General features: G+C 37.2%; 1 protein-coding gene across 2 annotated transcripts; it reads right to left on the bottom strand.

Moving 5' to 3' along the window:
• Positions 1-5,347: 5,347 nt before the first annotated feature.
• On the bottom strand, positions 5,348-21,105 carry NDUFB5 (NADH:ubiquinone oxidoreductase subunit B5). 2 transcript variants are annotated; one of them, XM_059064604.2, is made up of 6 exons: positions 20,859-21,105; positions 13,284-13,372; positions 12,209-12,275; positions 11,148-11,209; positions 9,409-9,515; positions 5,348-5,586 (listed from the first exon to the last, which is right to left on the bottom strand). In XM_059064604.2, the coding sequence occupies exons 1-6, from the start codon at positions 20,980-20,982 to the stop codon at positions 5,466-5,468; spliced, it is 570 nt and encodes a 189-aa protein (XP_058920587.1). In that variant the 5' UTR covers positions 20,983-21,105; the 3' UTR covers positions 5,348-5,465. The 2 variants fall into 2 exon arrangements, with proteins under 2 accessions (XP_058920587.1, XP_058920588.1); XM_059064605.2 differs by lacking the exon at positions 9,409-9,515 and having other exon boundaries at positions 20,859-21,061.
• Positions 21,106-21,141: the final 36 nt, after the last annotated feature.

Raw genomic sequence — 21,141 nt, 5'->3', positions numbered from 1 at the left:
AATAGGTCACTGGTTAAGAAACTTAAGGCATTTTCTGTTTGAAGCAATTCTATGTACCAATCAAAAGTCATGTGGTATAAGAATATTCACTGACATGTAAAAATGATCACTGTAAGGCAGACACCAAGAACAGATTATAAATGAGCATATACACTATCATTCTGTCTAAATACATGCACACATATACACATAGTCATAGCATAGAAAAAAGATTGGAATAACCTACATTTTAGTGGCATTTATCTCTGGCTGAAAAAAGTTATTTTTGTTTATTTTTTCTTTGTCCTCTTCCATGTTATCTAAATGCTTTGCATTATGTCTCTGTTTCTTTTTGTAAATAAGGGAAATGCTAACTTTTTACATTACCATTTGATTATGTCAATTTTCTCTTCCACCTGTCCTCTTTCTTACTTGCTTGTCCCCTCTACCCTCCATACAAAGCTCAGCAAGCTTCTGTTGTTAAGTTTGTAGACAATCTGCCTAACTAGAAGGGTGGTTCACATTGGAATGAGCATACTCCTTGAAGAGCTCCTTTTTTTCTTATTAATTTATTATTATTTTTTTATTTTTAGCTGCGTTGGGTCTTTGTTGCTGTGCGCAGGCTTTCTCTAGTTGCTGTGAGCGGGGTCTACTCTTCATTGTGGTGCACGAGCTTTCCATTGTGGTGGCCTCTCTTGTTGTGGAGCACAGGCTCTAGGTACACAGGCTTCAGTAGTTGTGGCACACGGGCTCAGTAGTTGTGGCTTGTGGGCTTAGTTGCTCCACAGCATGTGGGATCTTCCTGGACCAGGGCTTGAACCTGTGTCCCCTGCATTGGCAGGCAGATTCTTAACCACTGCGCCACCAGGGAAGTCCCAATGTTAAATTAGTGTGTGTGTGTGTGTGTGTGTGTGTGTGTGTGTGTGTGTGTGTGTGTGTGATGTTAGCTTTGATCACCAGGTCAGTCTCACTTCTCCACTGTACAATTAATGTTTAGTGTACAGTTACTTTGTATCCTGCTATTTTCACTTAACACTAGAGAAGATTGGCAGAAACTGCTAGTTTTTCCTCAGTATCCTTTCTCCAAAATTTTTTAGCTGGACATATCTCTTAAGGCTGAGTATGGTCTTATGACTAAGTCCTGTCCAGTGGTATGGGAACAGAAGTGAATGTGATTTCTAGTTCTATGTTTTAGATGGATAGAACATGCTTCCCTCTTCTATTTCCCTCTTTCCATTGGCTGGGATTTAGTCATGATAGCAGAAGCTAGGTTAGTCATCTTGAACCATGCAATGGAAGCAGCATGTGGAGAATAGCAGAGCAACAAGATAGAAAGAGACTGGGATCCTGAGAATTCATGGAGGAGAGCTGCCATAGCAGCTGAGACTTTTACAAAGATAAACTTCCATCTCATTTGTGATATATTTGGGGTTTCTGTAATAGTTTATCTACCTCTGTCTTAAGTAACATAGGTATTTCCCCTCATTGCTACATAGTTTTCATAATTAGTTTTAATGGCTACACAATATTCCTTCAAGTGACATACTAGTAATTAACAAACCACTCACCTATTAAGTACATATTGCTTATGTTTTTTCATTATTGTATATGATGTTGTGATTAAGAGTTTAATGTATATATGGCTTTTTCATTTTTGTGGATTATTTCTTTAAGATAATTCCTTAGATATGTGATTATTAGGTTGAAAATAGAAGAGATCATGGCTCTAGGTAGGTTTTGTTCAAATGTCTTCCAAAAACAAACTCTATGGTTAATTCTGATGTGCAATGCTGAATTACTATGCTTTTAGATAACTAATTAAATGTCATGATAAGTGATTTGAAAAACAAAAATGTGAATTATTAAGGTTAATTATAATTGATACATTAGAGGTTATTTATTTTCATATTTTCCAATGTCAATGGTATTGCCATGTTGATGCAATATACAAAAAATGTCCAAAGTTTGGGTATGTACCTGGAAGATATGCTGCATCACATCATGACTAAGTTACTGCCTTTTCAATTCTCCATTTGATTTCATAAAGGAAAGTCTCCATTTGGTAAAAATCTAGGTAGAATATAATCCATAGTTATACCTGTGATTGCCTTTTAATTATGGCAAAGGACTTGTTTTCTATTTATAGTCATAATATAACATTTTTTAAAAATTTAAGTTTAAAAACGTCAAATTAAAGAAAATATTAAGTATATATCATATGTGGAAGTAAAAATAGAGACAGTTGAAATCGAGAAGGACTGCAATTTGGAAATAATTGCATAAGGAAAGATATTGAGCCCTAACAATCTCTGCTAACACCTTGTGATCTCCAGCAGAGTGTATTTTTCTTTTCCATTTATATAAAATTCTTTTTTTTCTTTTTTATTTTTTTAAACATCTTTATTTGAGTATAACTGTTTTACAATAGTGTGTTAGTTTCTCCTTTACAACAAAGTGAATCAGTTATACATACACATATGTTCCCATTATCTCTTCCCTCTTGGGTCGTGTATTTGTTTTTAATGAGAATAGTATGGTTAATTTACATTGCAGAATTGGGTACCTTTGACTCTTCCATGATCTGGAAGTAGTTTTAAAAACATTGCCCATTGGCTGTAGTCTGTCTATAATTCCATTACTCTTTAAAGTTAACAGGCCTGAAGCAGAGATAGTATAGGATATTTAGCAATTTTCTTGAAAAAGGAGTGCACCATCTCAATCTTTAGTTGACAGAGAGAACTTTATCACCTATTACTTAACTAGCGTAGTAGGCACTTTACATGCATCTTCCCGGTGATCCTCACAGTACCGTGGGATGAAGAGCATAATCCCCATTTTATTATTATTATTAGTTTTTGCGGTACGTGGGCCTTTCACCGCTGCGGAGCACAGGCTCCAGACGCACAGGCTCAGCGGCCATGGCTCACGGGCCCAGCCGCTCCGCGGCACGTGGGATCTTCCCGGACCGGGGCACGAACCCGTGTCCCCTGCATCGGCAGGCGGGCTCTCAACCACCGCACCACCAGGGAAGCCCCAATCCTCATTTTAGAGATAGGGCTTAAAGCAGTGAAGGAGTTTTCTCAATATGAGATAGAGGGAAGATTAAAGTCCCTAATGTGTAATGTCTGGCACATGCAGCAGATACCAAATAGATAGTAGTCATTAGTACTGTCATAGTGTTTGGCAAGCTCAGAATTTAGTCTGAATTCTCCTCAATTCAATCCCATGTCTTTATAGAACACCACGCTGGGTCCTATAGAATTACAGAAAAAGAAAAAAGATAATTTAAAGATAACTCAAAATTCATGTTAAATCCATGAATCATTAACTCAATAGATCTTTACGCAGTGCTTGCTATGTTCCAGATGCTATGGAATGAGCTTCCAATCATTCCATGTACCCTTAGTCTAGCTCGGGATGCCACAGGTTGCTACAGTGCCCTGTTCTTCCCCAGCACATGTAATCTGATTTAATGCCTATCATCTGTGCTGAGTAGTGTGCTCTGGGAGAAACATGTCCTGTGATGACCACTTTACCTCTGGTATGCATCTTAGTGCCCAGTAGTTTTATTAACGTTTCCCTCCAAGAAACACCTTTAAACTTTTTTTAAAACCTCTCCATTTTATATATATATGATCCCAGCTATGCTAAAAAAAAAAAAATTAAAGGAAATTTCTCAGATTTCTTTATGGCTGGTGGGATTTCCAGTATTTCTTGTAACACTTTCCATATATATATTTTTTATAAATTTATTTACTTTATTCTTGGCTGTGTCGGGTCTTCATTGTTGTGCGCGGACTTTCTCTAGTTGTGGTGAGTGGGGCTACTCTTCGTTGCAGTGCGTGGGGCTTCTTATTGCGGTGGCTTCTCTTGTTGTGGAGCACGGGCTCTATGTGCACAGGCTTCAGTAGTTGTGGCACGTGGGCTCACTAGTTGTGGCTCATGGGCTCTAGAGCGCAGGCTCAGTAGTTGTGGCACATGGGCTTAGTTGTTCTGTGGCATGTGGTATCTTCCCGGACCAGGGCTCAAACCTGTGTCCCCTGCATTGGCAGGCGGATTCTTAACCACTGCATCACCAGGGAAGTCCCACACTTTCCATATTTTCTGTTAAGTTTTGTATATAATAATAACGGAGAAAATAAAGTAAAACCTACTGGTGTTGAAAAATAACGTGTGAAGTCTAACAATACTGAACGTAAATGTACATAGGTGTAGCATCATTTACAATGACCACTGACAAGACCTATCGGCTTCCATTCTCCTTCTCCTACAAAACCAAATGGTTCGTGCAAGCAGGGGTTCAGGGATAGCATGTCCTTCCCTCAAATACTTTGGCAGCATTATGAGGTGGTAATTGCATAGGGAAACAAAACAAAACAAAATCTGGAAGCAGCTGGGTGAGGCAGCCCTCTTCTGGGGAAATAAGAAAATGCCATCACCCCAAAGGATGTTGGCTGGATTGTAAAGGGCATTTAGGGCCCTTAAGGCACAAGCGTATTCAAAAGGTATTCGCTGAGAATAATGTATTTTTGAAGCTAAAAGGTTATTTTGGAAGTTGAAGCATAAATGTTTATTTTTGTAAATATTGAGCATGTGTTTAAAATTTCTTAGCCTCAATTTCTCATCTGTAATGCAGAAAATGACCTCATAAGGTCATTTTGAAAATAATGTGAATAAATGCAGTTATTCAGCACAGTGCTCAGCAGACAGTAAATGCTTAATAAATGAGTCATTACTTTAACTTTTACTCATTTCATAATCTTTACAGTAATCATTTTTACCTTGTGGAACTTCTCCAGCGTTTACAAAAAAGGACTCTAAGGAATCCGCAAAACTGCATCTAAGAAAAATGAACATGTGTGTGTATATACATTTTAAAAGAAAGATTTATGGCTATAAAAACATGAAAACATTAAACTTTGAGATCTGTTCACTGAAAAATTGTTTATTAAGGTGTTAATGTTTTATATAATTGGTTCAATATTTGTGTAATTTAAAATTCTGAGTTGCCCTTGAATAATCCACATATCTACAATACTCACATGTATATAAACTACATATTTCCTGATATTTAACATAGACTTCTCTAACTTCCATTTATCAGACAAATAAAACATTAATCTTTCAAAACTACACCTTTAGGAGTTCACAAATTCTTATTTCTTTGAGTTTTTATTATACTTAAACGTTCTTAAAAGAGGAAGCTGAAAGCCCCAAACCACAAGCCTTAATCTGTCTTTCACAATATATATGTGTATCAAATCATAACGTACACTTTAAATATCTTACAACTTTGTGAATGACACCTCAATAAAGCTAGAAAAAAAAAATGAAATCACACACAAAAAAGCCTTAATCTGAACCAATGTTGAGAAATAGAGCAATGAGTAGGATCTTTTATTCATCACATGGAAAAAATACAGAATATATCTAGAAATTTAGCTTTGCCTAAAGAGAATATACTTTGTATTTAGAGAAATAAAAGATTAGTTGTCAGGAGTTGCTTTTGGAGAATGATCAATAAGTGTCTTATCAATGGTCAGATACTGATACCAGGGACCATCGCCTCTTGCACGCATTAAACTTCGTACTTCCAGCTCCTTTAACCTGTAACAGACAGAATGGTGATGTTGTGACTACAGCATTTCCAATTATAAAGTTAATGAATTATCTCCATAAAGAACAACCACTTGAGAGTCTTGCTTTTATGTAAAATATAATGTCCCTCCACAGATCCATGTGTATGCATATATCTGATATGTACCTGTAAGCAAAATTTGGGACTTATTTTGGCTTTTATTATCTTGCTTATGTAGTTAGCCAATGAATATTGTTTTTAATCACCCAAGCGTCACATGAATTGATAATCGATTCTCTCCTCCTGTCCCTGTTCTTTGTCTGGACAGATCACTTTCACTTGAATAGTGATAATGCATTTCCAGTCTTCTTGCCTTTTAAATGTTAGGAGAGTCATTTACAGAACGCCTACTATTATGACCACATACTGTGCTAGAAATTAAAAGGGAACAAGCCTTCCTGGAGGAGCTCACATTCCCTGTCTATACTGGCTGCCCATCACCATTAGGACAGAAAACCTCTTGAGAGCAGAGATGGTATCTTATTCACCAGCCACCAGCATCACACGGAGCCTGGTCAACATTGGACAATCAGTATTTGTAAAGAAAAGAAAAAAGAAAAACCAGGATTAAGAACATTCTCTGACTCTAAGATCTACTTATTTGTCCTCATCCTTCTTCACAAACTGAATAATGTCTATTCTAGAAAGATACTTTCTTTCTTCCACAGCCAAGCCTTTGCACAAAACTACCACACATTCCTGGAATAATCCCTTCTCCATCAAGCCTTTTACTTTCCATTTTTATAGACTACATACTAACTTTTTATGACTGGAAATCTGTCACAGTTAAATTATTCACTTTATTAACCTTACCCAGTTTACCAACCTTATCTATGACAGATAATATACCTTTGTGATAGTGTATATGAGAGAATACATTTATCTTTTTTTTTAGGATTAAATATCATCCTTTTTCTTTTCTATTCTTTATAATGTAATTATCCAAAATGCAAGTAATTAAAATATTCATCACAGGGGACTGGTTAAATAAATTATTGTTCACCCATATAATGGAAAACCTATGCACCTGTTAAAAAGAATGAGGGAAATCTATATATAGTAACATGGAAGGAGAGGACAGATATATCAGTAGGTTGAAAAAGCAAGGTATAAAATGAGTCTGTGTGGCATCTTCCAATTTCATTAAAAAGCAGAGAAAATCATTTGTGCTATGTATATGTACACATGTACAGAGTATTAAAAATTCTGGAGGACCAAAAATAAATTATCTCTGGGGGAATCAATTACGAAAGATAGTCCCTTTCTATTTTATACCTTTCCTTTAAGCTTCAGTTTTCCAAATACCTAAACATATATTTTAAAAAATCTGTAGGTACTCCCATTCCATTCTTACACTTGCATCTTTCTTTTAGGAGTAAAAGTCAGGGTCCTGTTTTAGTTTTTTTTAAAAATATTTATTTATTTATTTTGGCTGCTCCAGGTCTTAGTTGCAGCACACGGGATCTTCTTTGCTGCATGTGAGATCTTTTTAGTTGTGGCATGCAGACTCTCAGTTGCGGCATGCGTGCGGGATCTAGTTCCCCGAGCAGGGACTGAACCCAGGCCCCCTGCATTGGTAGTGCGGAGTCTGACCCACTAGACCACCAGAGAAGTCCCCTGTTTTTATTTTTACTTTGTTTTGTTTTGAAATTGTTTGGGATTGCTATATGTCTAAGAAATTTTGGAATCTGATGTTTTATCAAAGGTATATGTCTGAAGTACAAAAATGTCCAAAGCTTACTAAGTATGAGGTATAATGCTATTCCATGCTCTTAAATACTTAATGACAGTTCTATTTGGTAACTACACATACATGAATTACATATTTACAAAACAAGCTAATCATATGTTCATTTAATCATTTAAATAGTTTTCAATATCATAGCAATTTTTGTAAACTACAAAATTAAAGCAGAATGAACGGAAAGCAGATCAATGGTAGCGTGGGGCCAAGAGTAAGGGATGGGGATTGACTGAAGGGACAGGAAAGAGACTCACTAGGTGATCAAAATGACCTTGATAGTGGTGGTTACAGTTATATATTTTGTCAAAACCCACTGAACTTAATGGGTACCTTTGACTGTATGTAAACCTCACTCCAAACACCAAAATAAATCTCAGAAAAGATAATATTTAAAAGTAGAAAAAGAAAATATGAGTGATCATTAAAAAATAATTTTGGACTTGTATACTTACTTATTTATTATCAGAGACCTATATATGACACAAAATTCCAGAAGCTAAAGAAAAAGACTGACAAGCTTGACAATCATTAAATGAGTAAATATATTAAAAGCAATTAAAGCATCAGTACACAGTAAGTATTCAAAAACATATTAGCTACTACTGCACTTTTGTTACCTAAAACATAAAAACACTAAGTTGCAAAATAATTCTACACTGTCAGAAGACAAATGACAAGCTAGGAAAACATATCTGCAACAAAAACAAAAGGGGCTACTTTAATCAATGCACAATTTAATAGAAAATGGGCAATTTATGAAAAAGAAATATAAACAACCAATAGATATACGAAAAAATACTCAACTTTGCCAAAAAATACAAAATTGAAATGATGAGATAACATTTTTCAACTATCTTAACAGCAAAAATGTTTAGGTTTGATAAATTCCTTTACTGGGAAACGTATGGAGAAATAGAATTATCCTGTATTGGTGACAGAAAAGACCACTGGTACAACTTTTTAAAAAAGAGTTTGACAAAAGCTATCTAAAATTTAAAGCATAACATTTGGTTTATCAGTGCCACTGCTAGGAATTTATATTCCAGATACACTGAATAAATATGCAAAAATATATGAGGATATTCACCACAGCACAATGTATAATTATCAAAAAACTTGGAAAGAGCTTAAGTACCAACAATAGGTCCCCCACCGGTTAAAAAAATTAAGGCACATCCATCCAGTGCAGCCATTAAAAAGAATAGAGTAGGGCTTCCCTGGTGGTACAGTGGTTGAGAGTCTGCCTGCTGATGCAAGGGACACGGGTTCGTGCCTTAGTCCGGGAAGATCCCACATGCCGCGAAGTAGCTAGGCCCGTGAACCATGGCTGCTGAGCCTGCGCATCCAGAGCCTGTGCTCTGCAACAGGAAAGGCCACGACAGTGAGAGGCCTACGTACCAGAAAAAAAAAAAAAAAAAAGAATAGAGTATATGCTATTACCGAAAGATCAAGATACAGTTGGCCCTAACTGTCTTCGAGGGCCAACTGTTCTATGCCATTTTATATAGGGACTTGAGCATCCTCAGACTGGTATCTACTGGAGGTCTTGGAACCAGTCCTCCTCAGTTACCAAGGAATGACTGTATATTTACATGAAAGGAAAACAAGGCACAGAACAGTGTTGATAACAGGATTCCATTTGTGTTAATATATTTTGTAAATGATATATAAAAAATATATTTTTAATGCATAAAATATAAGAGGTCATTAAATAGTAGTCACCTCTAAGGATGACACTAGGTGTAAGAAGAAAGGAAATTGGGTGGGGGAGGGGAAGGAGAGGGCTACCTTGCACTTAAAAGAGTTAGGACATTTAAAAAAATAATTCTTTTTAATCTGACAGATATTATCTCCTAATAGCCTTCTAGTCTCCAACTCATAATCTCCTCTCTAAACAGGCTAATTCTCTCTCCATCTTCACCCTTTTACACAGAGCATCCTACACTGTTGAAATAGTTTTATTAAATTTCTTCCTGTGGTTTGCAACTGTAGGAAAGGATTTTCTTCCCTGCACTCCAACCCCTGCCTTTTTTTTTTTTTTTTTTACCGCAATTCAGCTTTTTCAGCTTCAATTTGAAGGATAGCCATTGTTCTTTCATAATTCTTTTCAGGACTATCAAAGAAAGTTCGGGCAATCCATCTTGATATAGGATGCTACAAGAGAAAATGTGTTTAAAATTAGTGTCTGAAAAGTACTTTGCTTTTCCAGTTTACTATTCTCCTAAAATGACCATCTCAGGTAAATCAATAACACTTTTATGTATCAACCACTTTATATATTTTAAAAATAATTTTAATTTGTTCGGTAGAGACTACCTTTGTCCTCATTTATAGATGAGCAAATTTCACAAGGTTGTACAGTTACAAGGTTGCAGCATATGCACTCAGGCCAGGTCTGTCTGACTCTAAAACCTGTGCTCTTTCCTATTACACTACACTATGAGTGTCTTAACTGGCAGATTTTGGAGTCAAACCCAGGGTCTGGTGATCTCAAAATGGCGCTCTTTGCACCAGTCAGCCAAGATAAACTAATTATATGGCTTACCTTAAGATTTAATAATGAAAAATTTACAAGCAGCTCATGCAGCTCAATAACAAAAAAACAAACAACCCAATCCAAAAATGGGCAGAAGACCTAAATAGACATTTCTCCAAAGAAAATATACAGATTGCCAACAAACACATGAAAGAATGCTCAACATCATTAATCATTAGAGAAATGAAAATCAAAACTACAATGAGCTATCACCTCACACCGGTCAGAATGGCCATCATCAAAAAATCTACAAACAATAAATGCTGGAGAGGGTGTGGAGAAAAGGGAACCCTCTTGCACTGTTGGTGGGAATGTAAATTGATACAGCCACTATGGAGAACAGTATGGAGGTTCTTTAAAAAACTACAAATAGAACTACCATACGACCCAGCAATCCCACTACTGGGCATATACCCTGAGAAAACTGTAATTCAAAAAGAGTCATGTACCAAAATGTTCACTGCTGCTCTATTTACAATAGCCAGGACATGGAAACAACCTAAGTGTCCATCAACAGATGAATGGATAAAGAAGATGTGGCACATATATACAATGGAATATTACTCAATCATAAAAAGAAACGAAATTGAGTTATTTGTAATGAGGTGGATGGACCTGGAGTTTGTCACACAGAGTGAAGTAAGTCAGAAGGAGAAAAACAAATACCATATGCTAACACATACGTATGGAATCTAAGGGAAAAAAAACAAGGTCATGAAGAACCAAGGGGTAAGACAGGAATAAAGACATAGACCTACTAGAGCATTGACTTGAGGACATGGGGAGGGGGAAGGGTAAGCTGTGACAAAGTGAGAGAGGGGCATGGACATATATACACTACCAAACATAGGGTGGATAGCTAGTGGGAAGCAGCTGCATGGCACAGGGAGATCAGCTCCGTGCTTTGTGACCAACTAGAGGGGTGGGATAGGGAGGGTGGGAGACACAAGAGGGAAGAGATATGGGAAAGTATGTAGATGTATAACTGATTCACTTTGTTATAAAGCAGAAACTAACACACCATTGTAAAGCAAAGTAAAGGCCTGCGTACTGCAAAAAAATAAAAAATAACATTTAAAACAATGCAAAAAATTACGAAAAGTTACTTATAAAAAGTGAGCACAAAATGTATCATTTACTTGTTATAAAAAATTGAATATAAAACTATACCACAATTGCTAAATTAAGATATTAACCAGTACATTGACAAGACACCTAACTGAAGATAACTTTCAGTGACCTATACCAACCTTGAAATATTCCCAGTGTTCTGGGGTATAGCCTTCTGGAATTTCTGCTAACTCAGCTTCACCTAATAAGAGAAAACAGTGATATTCAACTTTAGTATCAGTTTATAATGTTAATTCTTCACTATTTAAGTAAGAAAACAACCTCTTGTGCTTTTAAAGAACCTTTTGTTTTGTAGCAATTAAGATATCTTTTTTTTTTTTTTTTTGGTACGCAGGCCTCTCACTGTTGTGGCCTCTCCCATTGCGGAGCACAGGCTCCGGACGTGCAGGCTCACCAGCCATGGCTCACAGGCCCAGCCGCTCCGTGGCGTGCGGGATCCCCCCGGACTGGGGCACGAACCCGCGTCCCCTGCATCGGCAGGCGGACTCTCAACCACTGCGCCACCAGGGAAGCCTATATCTAATATTTTAAATTCACTTCAAGCTGGTGGAAAATCATTCATTAGATATTTTTTAGATGTCTTCTATGTGTAATGCATTGTATATAGGCATTATATGAAGGTTCTCATTTTGTTTTTATATAGTGTAATAAGATATAATAAAAGATATACTATTCCTCTAGTTTTCCTTAAACGTCCTAGACAAAATATTTAGGATTCAAAATGTTAAAATTATTGTGAAAAGAATTTCCCAGGAGACCTAATATTTACTATCATTCACAAATCCATTCTTTTTTGGAAGACTATAACTTTATATGTTCCAGGATGGATAAAAAAATTCTTCCATCCCTCAGCCTCTTTTCCACCTCTATCTCTTTCTATTTTCCTTATTCACACTTCTCAAAGCTGGTTTTGAGAAATGAGAAAGAGGAAGAAGACAGGCCTTTTATGTGGCCTATAGAGACAGTGACCTTAAAGGTTTTTGGAGAAAACAAAAAGTTAAAAAAAGAACCACTGTGTGCTATTGCAGATTAAGATTTGGTTATTTTAAAATAAATTCTCATGCTATGTTTATTTTATTATTTGAAGAACTTTCCCTTATAATATACATAATTTCTTTTTTATATTAATGTACACAGGTTTTAAAAACTTACTAATTTAGTCGGTGGGGGAGATACTTACCAATGAATACATTCACCAGAGTTATGCCAATTGCTACTGGAATCCCAGTCAACAAAATGTAGAATCTCTGTTAAGATTAAAAAAAAAAAAAAAAAAAAAAAAAGTTTTCACATAACCATTTCCTAACTCCTTTCCTCACACTCAAACTGTCCTCATTACATGATTTCCTTATATTTCTCATAAAATAAACTTGCCAAATTGGAGATGCAGTATAAAATTATTTATTTCTGTAATTTTCTTTTGCGCTAGCTTTTAGATGCCTATATTTAGTGTCAAAAATGAAAGACTAATTGTACAAGTATAATGCAATATATATTTAAATGATTTTTCATTTTTGCTTAAAGCAATGTCATAAAAGAAATTTTCATATTAAGAATAAAAGTGTAAGAAGATGAGGGAGATTTCTGGAGTTTGAGTTGGTCATCACAAGAAAAGTAGGAGCTCAACCATGGGGATGGAGAAGGGCATTAAGCACAATGGACAGGCAAGGGAAGGTCTAGAGGGCAGCCAGTGGGTCACAGCTGTAGGAACAGCGGCAAAATCCAGTCTTCCACCTTCTAAGTCTCTACTTTTCTTTATAGAGTCTTGAGATACAAACATGCAGTCAATGCCCTGCTTCACTCTCTAAAATCAATGTTCCTAAACAACAAAGAAATAAAAAATCATATCCCCAAATAAAGAAGTCCTTCAATGAGTTCTTTGTTAATTTAAAGAATATATTAGTAATATAAATAATTATCCCCTAACAAATCCATTTTCAGTTTTATAATTTATAGATTTTTCTTTTGGTCAGGGAACACAGATGATTTAAAAACACCATAATCTTGAGAAGAAAGGAATGTTTCAATTTTTACCTCCAATATGCATGAATTCTTTTTTTGAAGAAGGAAAGGTTCACTAATTTAAAAATACAGTAACAAACCAGACCTTACTACTCAATCTCAACATTTTTTGAGAAAAGGAATATGAATTTACAAAAAAATATCTTTTATAAAGTTCTTTTTTCCTATTTTCTAAATAGGAAAAAATTTCCTATTTATATGTAAAGAGTTTAGTTCAACAAGTTTTAACTCACCATTAATTTCAAAAAACGTCTGTCATAGAATCCAGAAGGCTTGATGATAAACAGTCTTTTCCCATGGTCTCCACTGTGTCGCACAGGAGCTGGAAATATTAAATAACCCTGTTACATACAAGGTTTATATGGATATACTGTTATATTTTGAGATAAAAGTCAGACTATAAGAAAACGTACATGCATAAATGTTTACTATGAATTAAGATAAAGCATCCCTTCTCTGCCAAAATATATTCATATATATGAGATAAAAAAATACATGCTTCTTTTTTTTTTTTTTTTTTTTTTTTTGCGGTACGCGTGCCTCTCACTGTTGTGGCCTCTCTCGTTGAGGAGCACAGGCTCCGGAGGCGCAGGCTCAGCGGCCATGGCTCACGGGCCCAGCCGCTCTGCGGCATGTGGGATCTTCCCGGACCGGGGCACGAACCCGTGTCCCCTGCATCGGCAGGCGGACTCTCAACCACTGCACCACCAGGGAAGCCCTAGGATAGCTTTAAACAGAGATTGATGTACTGTTCTAAACTATAGCTCTCCTCATTTTTATTCAAGATATTCATCAATATTTTCATCATTTTTATTCATCAATATTCAAGATATTGATATTTATTGAAGAAATATATAAATTATTATTTGACTGTTTCAGTAGCAGGCAGGGAGATCAGATACTCTTCTTGGTGGGCTACGTTACCTTTGTTTACGTCTGCAATAAATATTTGCTAATGCTGCAAAAGAAATTAAATTGCCTCATATGATGAGGCAATATACATTAGGGACTTGATGCAAAATAAATAGAAAGATATTTATTCAATATCTCTCTAGCAGGAATTTGAACTTGTTCAAAAGAACACACTCTAACATGTCTTGATAAAATCCCTTTATAAGCCATTTCTTTTTTTTTTTTTTTTTTTAGTTGAGGTATAATTTACAATGTTGTGTTCGTTGCTGGTGTACAGCAAAGTGATTCAGTTATATATATTCCTTTTCATATTCTTCTCCATCATAGTTTATTATAAGATACTGAATATGGTTCCCTTTGCTATACAGTAGGACCTTGTTGTTTATTTTATATATAGAGTTTGTATCTGCTAATCCCAAACTCCTAATTTATCCCCCTCCCCTTGCTTTCCCTTTTGGTAACCATAAGTTTGTTTTCTATGTCTATGAGTCTGTTTCTCTTTTGCAAATAAGTTCATTTGTATCATATTTTAGATTCCACATACAAGTGATATAATATTTGTGTTTCTCTGTATGACTTACTTCACTTAGTATGATAATCTCTAGGTCCATCCATGTTGCTGCAAATGCGTAAGCCATTTCTTATTGTAAATATCCTTCTCTTCAAATCCTCTCCCAGACGGTATTTAATTAAGCCTTGCTGAAGATAAACTGAGGCAAAACTCTCACTCTTGGATCTGCTTTCTACGCAACTTTCCTTTCTTGGAAGTCTGGAAGGATCACTATGGCCACTCTAAGCCCTTTCTGCTAAAAGCAGGAAAGGCTCTAACATTACTGAGAAAATGAGGGTTACTATGCTTCTGCTGTGTAACCGCATTCAAGCGAATTACCCATGAGTCATTGCTCAATAAAAATCTAATTTCCCATTAAAGGAATTTAAATCATAACAGATGTCAGAAAGATTTGTATCCTTTGTTCAAGCTTAAAAGTCAAGAATGACCTCCCTTCTCCTGAAATCTATTCTTTAGGCCCAGGTGACATCTTATCCTCCAAGAAACCAACATGCTTCCCAACCAGATGAGAGGTCTCCTACCTCTGAACTGCTGTATATTCTACTGATGTGTAAACTTGCTTTCACTGCCCCCATTGAAATATAAGGGTCTCGAAGGCAGGAGCTGTCTTAAATTTTGATACCACCTGCAGCAGCTTGCAATGAATTTAGAAGGTTAATTCACAAGAGAATTAGAAGCTGGCACGAGTTTACTAAGTATAAATCATCTACTAAGTCTTCTAAAATAACAAGAGAATTTGACAAGGTATGTATTTCTGCAAATCATTTGAAAGATACAATAGAAATTTCTGTGGACTAGATGAAAAAAATGGGCTGGATAACAGTACAAACCACTCATTAATTCAATAAATACTTAAGTGCCTACTATGTACAGGTCTTATGCTAGGTCTATAGTATAAGAGGGATTTAGATTCTGCTGGGAGGAAAAAATAGATAATATAATTACAAATCTATACTGTAAAAGACAACAATCTTTGTTGTCTATAAGGACAACAAAGGAAAGAAACAGTATGCAGTGTCAGAAAAGAAAAGGCTCAGAAGTAAAGTCCCTCTTTAGACAGGTTGGTGGAGTTGGGGAGGTATGAGGAAGGCACATTATAAACTGAGAGAAGTAGCAAGTTAGAAGAAATCTCTAATGGGTAATTGGTTGATTGATTATACCCAAAAGGTGTTGATTACTTAATGCAGTCACCTGCCAAAGGGCTCTCTCACAATTTCTATGAATGGCCTGAGTGTGGTGGAGATGGTAGTACTGATGATACAGAGCTACTGCTACAAGAGTAGCTACTACACCAGTGATGAAATAGGATCCCCCCCAAAAGTCCTCCTACACACTTACAAAAGGCTGAATCTAAAAGGATTAAGTATAGTAAGTGGAAAGTCCTACTTGAACACTCCAGAAGTTTAGTGGCTCACAAACTTAAGAAAAGTCACTGGTGGGAGTTCCCTGGTTGCCTAGTGGTTTTAGGATTCCGGGCTTTCACTGCCATGGCCCAGGTTCAATCCCTGGTTGGGGAATTGAGATCTTGCAAGCTGCGAGGCGTGGTCAAAAAAAAAAAAAAGTCATTGGTGCCATGTGGATGTGGTTACCAAAAAAATCCCAAAGGTAATCCAATCTTAATCTGATGTACCAGAAATACAGGGTCAAAACAGAAGGAGCCCTCCACCTCCATGTCTTACCAGACCTGCAGTAGTGTGTCCATCCCAGAGTACACTGTTTTAAAGGGACAATCTGGAGCACGTCCTAAGTTAAGCAACCAGGATGGCAAACAACCTGGAAATTGACCTACTGAAACTGAAAGAACTGAAGCTGACTGGCCTACAAAAAAGAAGTCAGGATAGAGACCAGAGAAGTGTCTTTAAATAGCTGAAGGCTGTCCAATGACAAAGGCTTACACTATTGTGTTGACCTGAAAGGAAGAACTAGGATCAATGTGTGAAAGAGTAATTTTTAGCTTAATACAAGGAAGAAGTTTCTAACAATTTTAGTGGTTGAAAATTGGACTGCCTCCCCAGTCTCCGTTATGGAGTTATTCGAGTATCACTAATGGAATGTAACAAGGATTAGCATACTACAGGGGGTGGCCTAGAAGATTTCTAAGGTCCCTTCCCTCAAAGAATCTGAATAGATGGCCTCTCTTAGAATAAAAAGACGTACCTTTCTTACTGATCAATCTCAATGGTTTCCTTCCAACACCAAGAACTCTTTCCTGCTTTCAGGTCTTTGCACTTACCTTCCTCTTTGCTTGGAAGCCTTTCCTCAGGCTCTTTGAATGGCTAGCTCCTCACCCCATCCCTCAGAGGTAAGATCAAATGTTACCTCCTCAAAGAAGTCTTCTCTGACTACCCTATCCAAAGCTGGTCTCCCACATATTCTTCTTAATATAATTTGGCTATTTCCTTTAGAACAATAAGCACTAAGCTGAATCATTCAGTAGTGTATCTCCAGTGCACTTTAGTGTCTGCCACATGGTAGGAGCTCCATAAATATTGTTGAATTTACATTTCTTAAGTAAATTTAATGTTGGTAGGGGATCTTTCTTTAGTCCCTGAAAGTAAATCTTCTCAAAGAGACAGTATACTCCCAACTTTCCCTTTCAATCAGACGGACGGACAGACAGACAGACAGACAGACACACACACACACACACACACACACAGACAGAGAAACACGTAAGTATTAAACTCTATGTGGGGTTTTAGGGACAACTGATTAAAAATCACAGTATTAGTAGATGCGGAAAGTGTAACAAACCAAAAAAAACTATGGAAGAAAGCTTGAGCTGGCTGCATTCTAGCAATAGTAAACAGTTAGTAATGTGAACTTGTTGCTTTCTTTACATATAATTACCCTACTGTTAAACAACAATTATTCATGTCATTAAATGTGTTAGGTAACTGTTATACTATTAACTGTTCTAAAGGATATTCCATAGCACTAAACTCTTTTCAAATATTCTGAGCTTTCATGATTTGTTGTTGTAGTAGGGCCATCTGCTTACAATCTAAAATTATTAGAGTGAACATTGCTTACAACCAGGTGACTGCCAGGATTTCTGGAACTCAATCCTTCTGCCACAAAAATAGGCATTTTCCTCCACTCTCTACAGCCTGGAATGTCTCAATTAAGGTACTCAGTAATTACGTGGAACTAAGGTTTCACTAACCAATTTTTTTTTTTTTTTTTTTTCTGTACACGGGCCTCTCACTGTTGTGGCCTCTCCCGTTGCGGAGCACAGGCTCCGGACAGGCAGCCTCAGCGGCCACGGGTCACGGGCCCAGCCATTCCGCGGCATGTGGGATCTTCCCGGACGGGGGCACGAACCCGTGTCCCCTGCATCGGCAGGCGGACTCTCAACCACTGCGCCACCAGGGAAACCCATCACTAACCAATTTTTTTAATGCAAATTACTTCAGGAATGTTATGCTTTGGACAATTGTGATACTTGTGAGGATCAAATAAGATAATACCAGATTTTTCTGTGTCTCTAAGACAACACCCAAAATTGGTCATTTTCTTTCCCTCATTCTCAGACTATTCCCAGTTAATGGCACCACCAACTCAATTACCCAGGCTAAAAATCTCAGTCATGTTCCTGTGCCTCATTCATCAGCTGTCAAGGCCTCTTGATTCTAAAATTCAAACTTTCCATTTCTCTCCAAGACCTTTTCACCTCAGTGGCTTAAGTAATCAACATGCCTGATAAGTCATCCAATATTCAGAAGCATCTTCCTAAAACATACTACTGATGCTGCTCTTCCACTAAAATACTCTCGGGTGCCTACAAAATCGTTAAGATACTTTGGCTTTGTATTCAGTCCCTCCCCTAATTAGGTCCTAACTTCTCTTTTTTTAACCTTCTCTCTCAACACCTACCTATCCCAAGAGCCCCATATTCAGATATATCAGAAAACACATCCTTTACTTTTCCATCAATTACACCTGTTAAAACTATCCCTAGAATCCAGTTAACATGCCTCATCATCCATGTCTGAATTAAGTCCACACTACTTTGTTTAATACTCTTCTCAGGTTTTAAAGCCATAATTATATGCACATCAGCCTTCAACATAAAAGTTCTCTGCAGCTGAGGGGAGAACTTAAGCTTATTTCTAGAATCCCTTGATGTTTGACATTTAATAAATAATTAAACAGAATACTTATATCTGCTTATTTTCTAAGAAAGGTTTTCACTGAGAGTGACTGATGATAACATGACAGTGAAAGGTAAGCCCACAGGACCCTGTAGAAGGTAATGCCCAGTGCTGTAGATTTTTCCCACTCACTCTTTACCACTATTTTTGAGGGAACTTAAAATTATCACCCTCTTTTTAAAAACAAAACAGTTCTTATGGTAAGAGACAAGTTCATTCAAAATGACATTTCTAGAAAGATGCAAAATTATGCAGAAACACATTTCAGGGTTATAAATACTTGTCAGTGGGAAAGAGATTAGTTTTATTTTATTTCCCTGTCAACAGAAAATAAGCACACTTATAATAAAATCCTCTTTCTTTTCTTTCTAAATCCTCTTTTTTAACGATGAAGAAATGCAGGTTTGGAGCAATTAAAGTGCCTTCCACTTAGCTTCCCAGATGTGATGACCCAAGCTCACAGAGTTACTAAACTCTGGAGCTAGGATTTAAATCACAGCAGTCTATCTCCAGAGGAAACAAAACCAGACAAGGTTCTCTCCTCTGCTGGATCTTACGTTCTCCTAGAGGCAGACATAAACAATAATATAAAACAGATTACAACCTTTCATTCCACAGTGATAGCTTAGGCTTCACATGCAAAATACCTTTGAAAGCAGGTACACTGCTGAAACACAGTAACCTCACTATAGCTATCATATTCTTTCCTGCTCCCAGTGGAAAGGGTGTAGATTACCTGCGAGGATCCTTCCAGAACTCCAAGAATGGGGAATAGTGTATAAACGGGATCTAGAGGAGAAATTTTACCTCAGTTTATCTCCAGGTAGGCATGATTAAGTACTATGGGGGAAGGGGGTATTTGAAGAAGATATTTGTAATCAGAAATGGCTTACAAAGGAATTTTATCAAGGAATGCAAGCACATGTAGTTTTGTAACAGGTTCAAATTCCTGCCGGAAATTTGTTCAATGCCACGGGTCCTTTCCATTTTTCCAGCAAGTCCCTTATGGCATCAGTGTATAATGCCACATCATGTGAAGTGACATAATTCAAATTAAATTGGGAGAAGAGCAGTAAACAGAAAAAGATATTTTTAAGTTGGAGAAGAATCTTTTGGGCTTTAAATTTCACTTCCTCTGTATCTGCTTGTATTGCATAGGACAAATTGCTTACAGTATATTTTTAATCAAGAGGATTAAATGAATACCTTTAATATTTTAGAATGGTGCCCAGCACATAATATGTGCTTAATAAATGTTAGCTCCCATTATTATTATCCAACTTAATACAGTGGTGCATTATTTTTGCAATAATTGAGCCACAGTTTCCTCATCTGTAAAATGGGGTAACACTGTATGTACTCACTTTGCAGAATCCAAAAGGAAATAAAGCAGACTGAATACAAAGCATTTGATGCTTTGCTATTATGATTATTCATTCCCCTAGTGTTCAACACACAAGTCTCCAAGAGGCTCCAAATAATCCTCCCATGACTGCACTGACTTTCCTAGGACCTTGGAACTTTTTCTTCATAGGTCCCTTCCTCTCCAAGAAGGCATTAAAAATAATTATTTTATGATTCCGTTGATATAAAACGAATACAATTCAGGCTGGATTCAGCATCAGAAATGCATTAACATTATAGTCCTTTTCTTTCTGATTTTAAAAGAAATTTAAATTAAAACATTTTCGTGGACACCTAAAAGTATCATGAAGGCACTGCGCCTAGTAGATGAGTTAGCCCTGAGCCTCTCCACCTGTCCATATATCAATATTATTACTTAGCATCAGCGGGCTCCTCAGCAACATGACTTCCCACCTTGTGAGATTAAAACGTAGCACAGGTGGAACATACAAAGAATCTTGGTGCCCGAGAGACATGGGTCTCAGCTCTTTGCCTTTCTAACATCAGCTTCATCCTCAAATTACCACCAACAGGATAGGTGAATGACAAAGCGTCTCACAAATTCTAATTAATTACTTAAACACGATCGATCTGATTACTCCAGGAAAACCCTCAGTCTCCTCACATAGCCCATGCCCCGTCTCTCAAGTCCCAAGTCCTCAATTTCTCCCAGCTCTCTCCGGATTCCACCAAGGTCACCCGGGAAGAGTCCTCCATCTCTCCTCCCGCGTTTCTTGATAGCGCTTTCTCCCAAAGCCAGTACCCACCGATAGTCTTCGGAAAGTCACGGGTGAGGAAGCCCCCGAATACAAGTCTAGCATCAAGGCGGCGGCTAGACAGAGCGGCCACTGCAGAGACCGAAGCCCGCCGTAATAAACTCATGGCCGCCATGGCTACTACGGGCAAGAGAAGAGCAGGCAAATGTAACGGGAGCCGAGAGAGCCAATTTCCCAACGAGGGCGAAGCCGGAAGGTGGCCATGTTGAGTGAGGGCAAAGCCAATTCCTGTTCTCGTCATCCGGTCGGCGTGAGACGCCGGAAGTGACATCAT

This window comes from Kogia breviceps, chromosome 5 (assembly GCF_026419965.1).
Source record: "Kogia breviceps isolate mKogBre1 chromosome 5, mKogBre1 haplotype 1, whole genome shotgun sequence".
In the NCBI taxonomy this organism is placed as follows: Eukaryota; Metazoa; Chordata; class Mammalia; order Artiodactyla; family Physeteridae; genus Kogia; species Kogia breviceps.
This window is presented reverse-complemented; position numbering and strand designations above follow the sequence as displayed.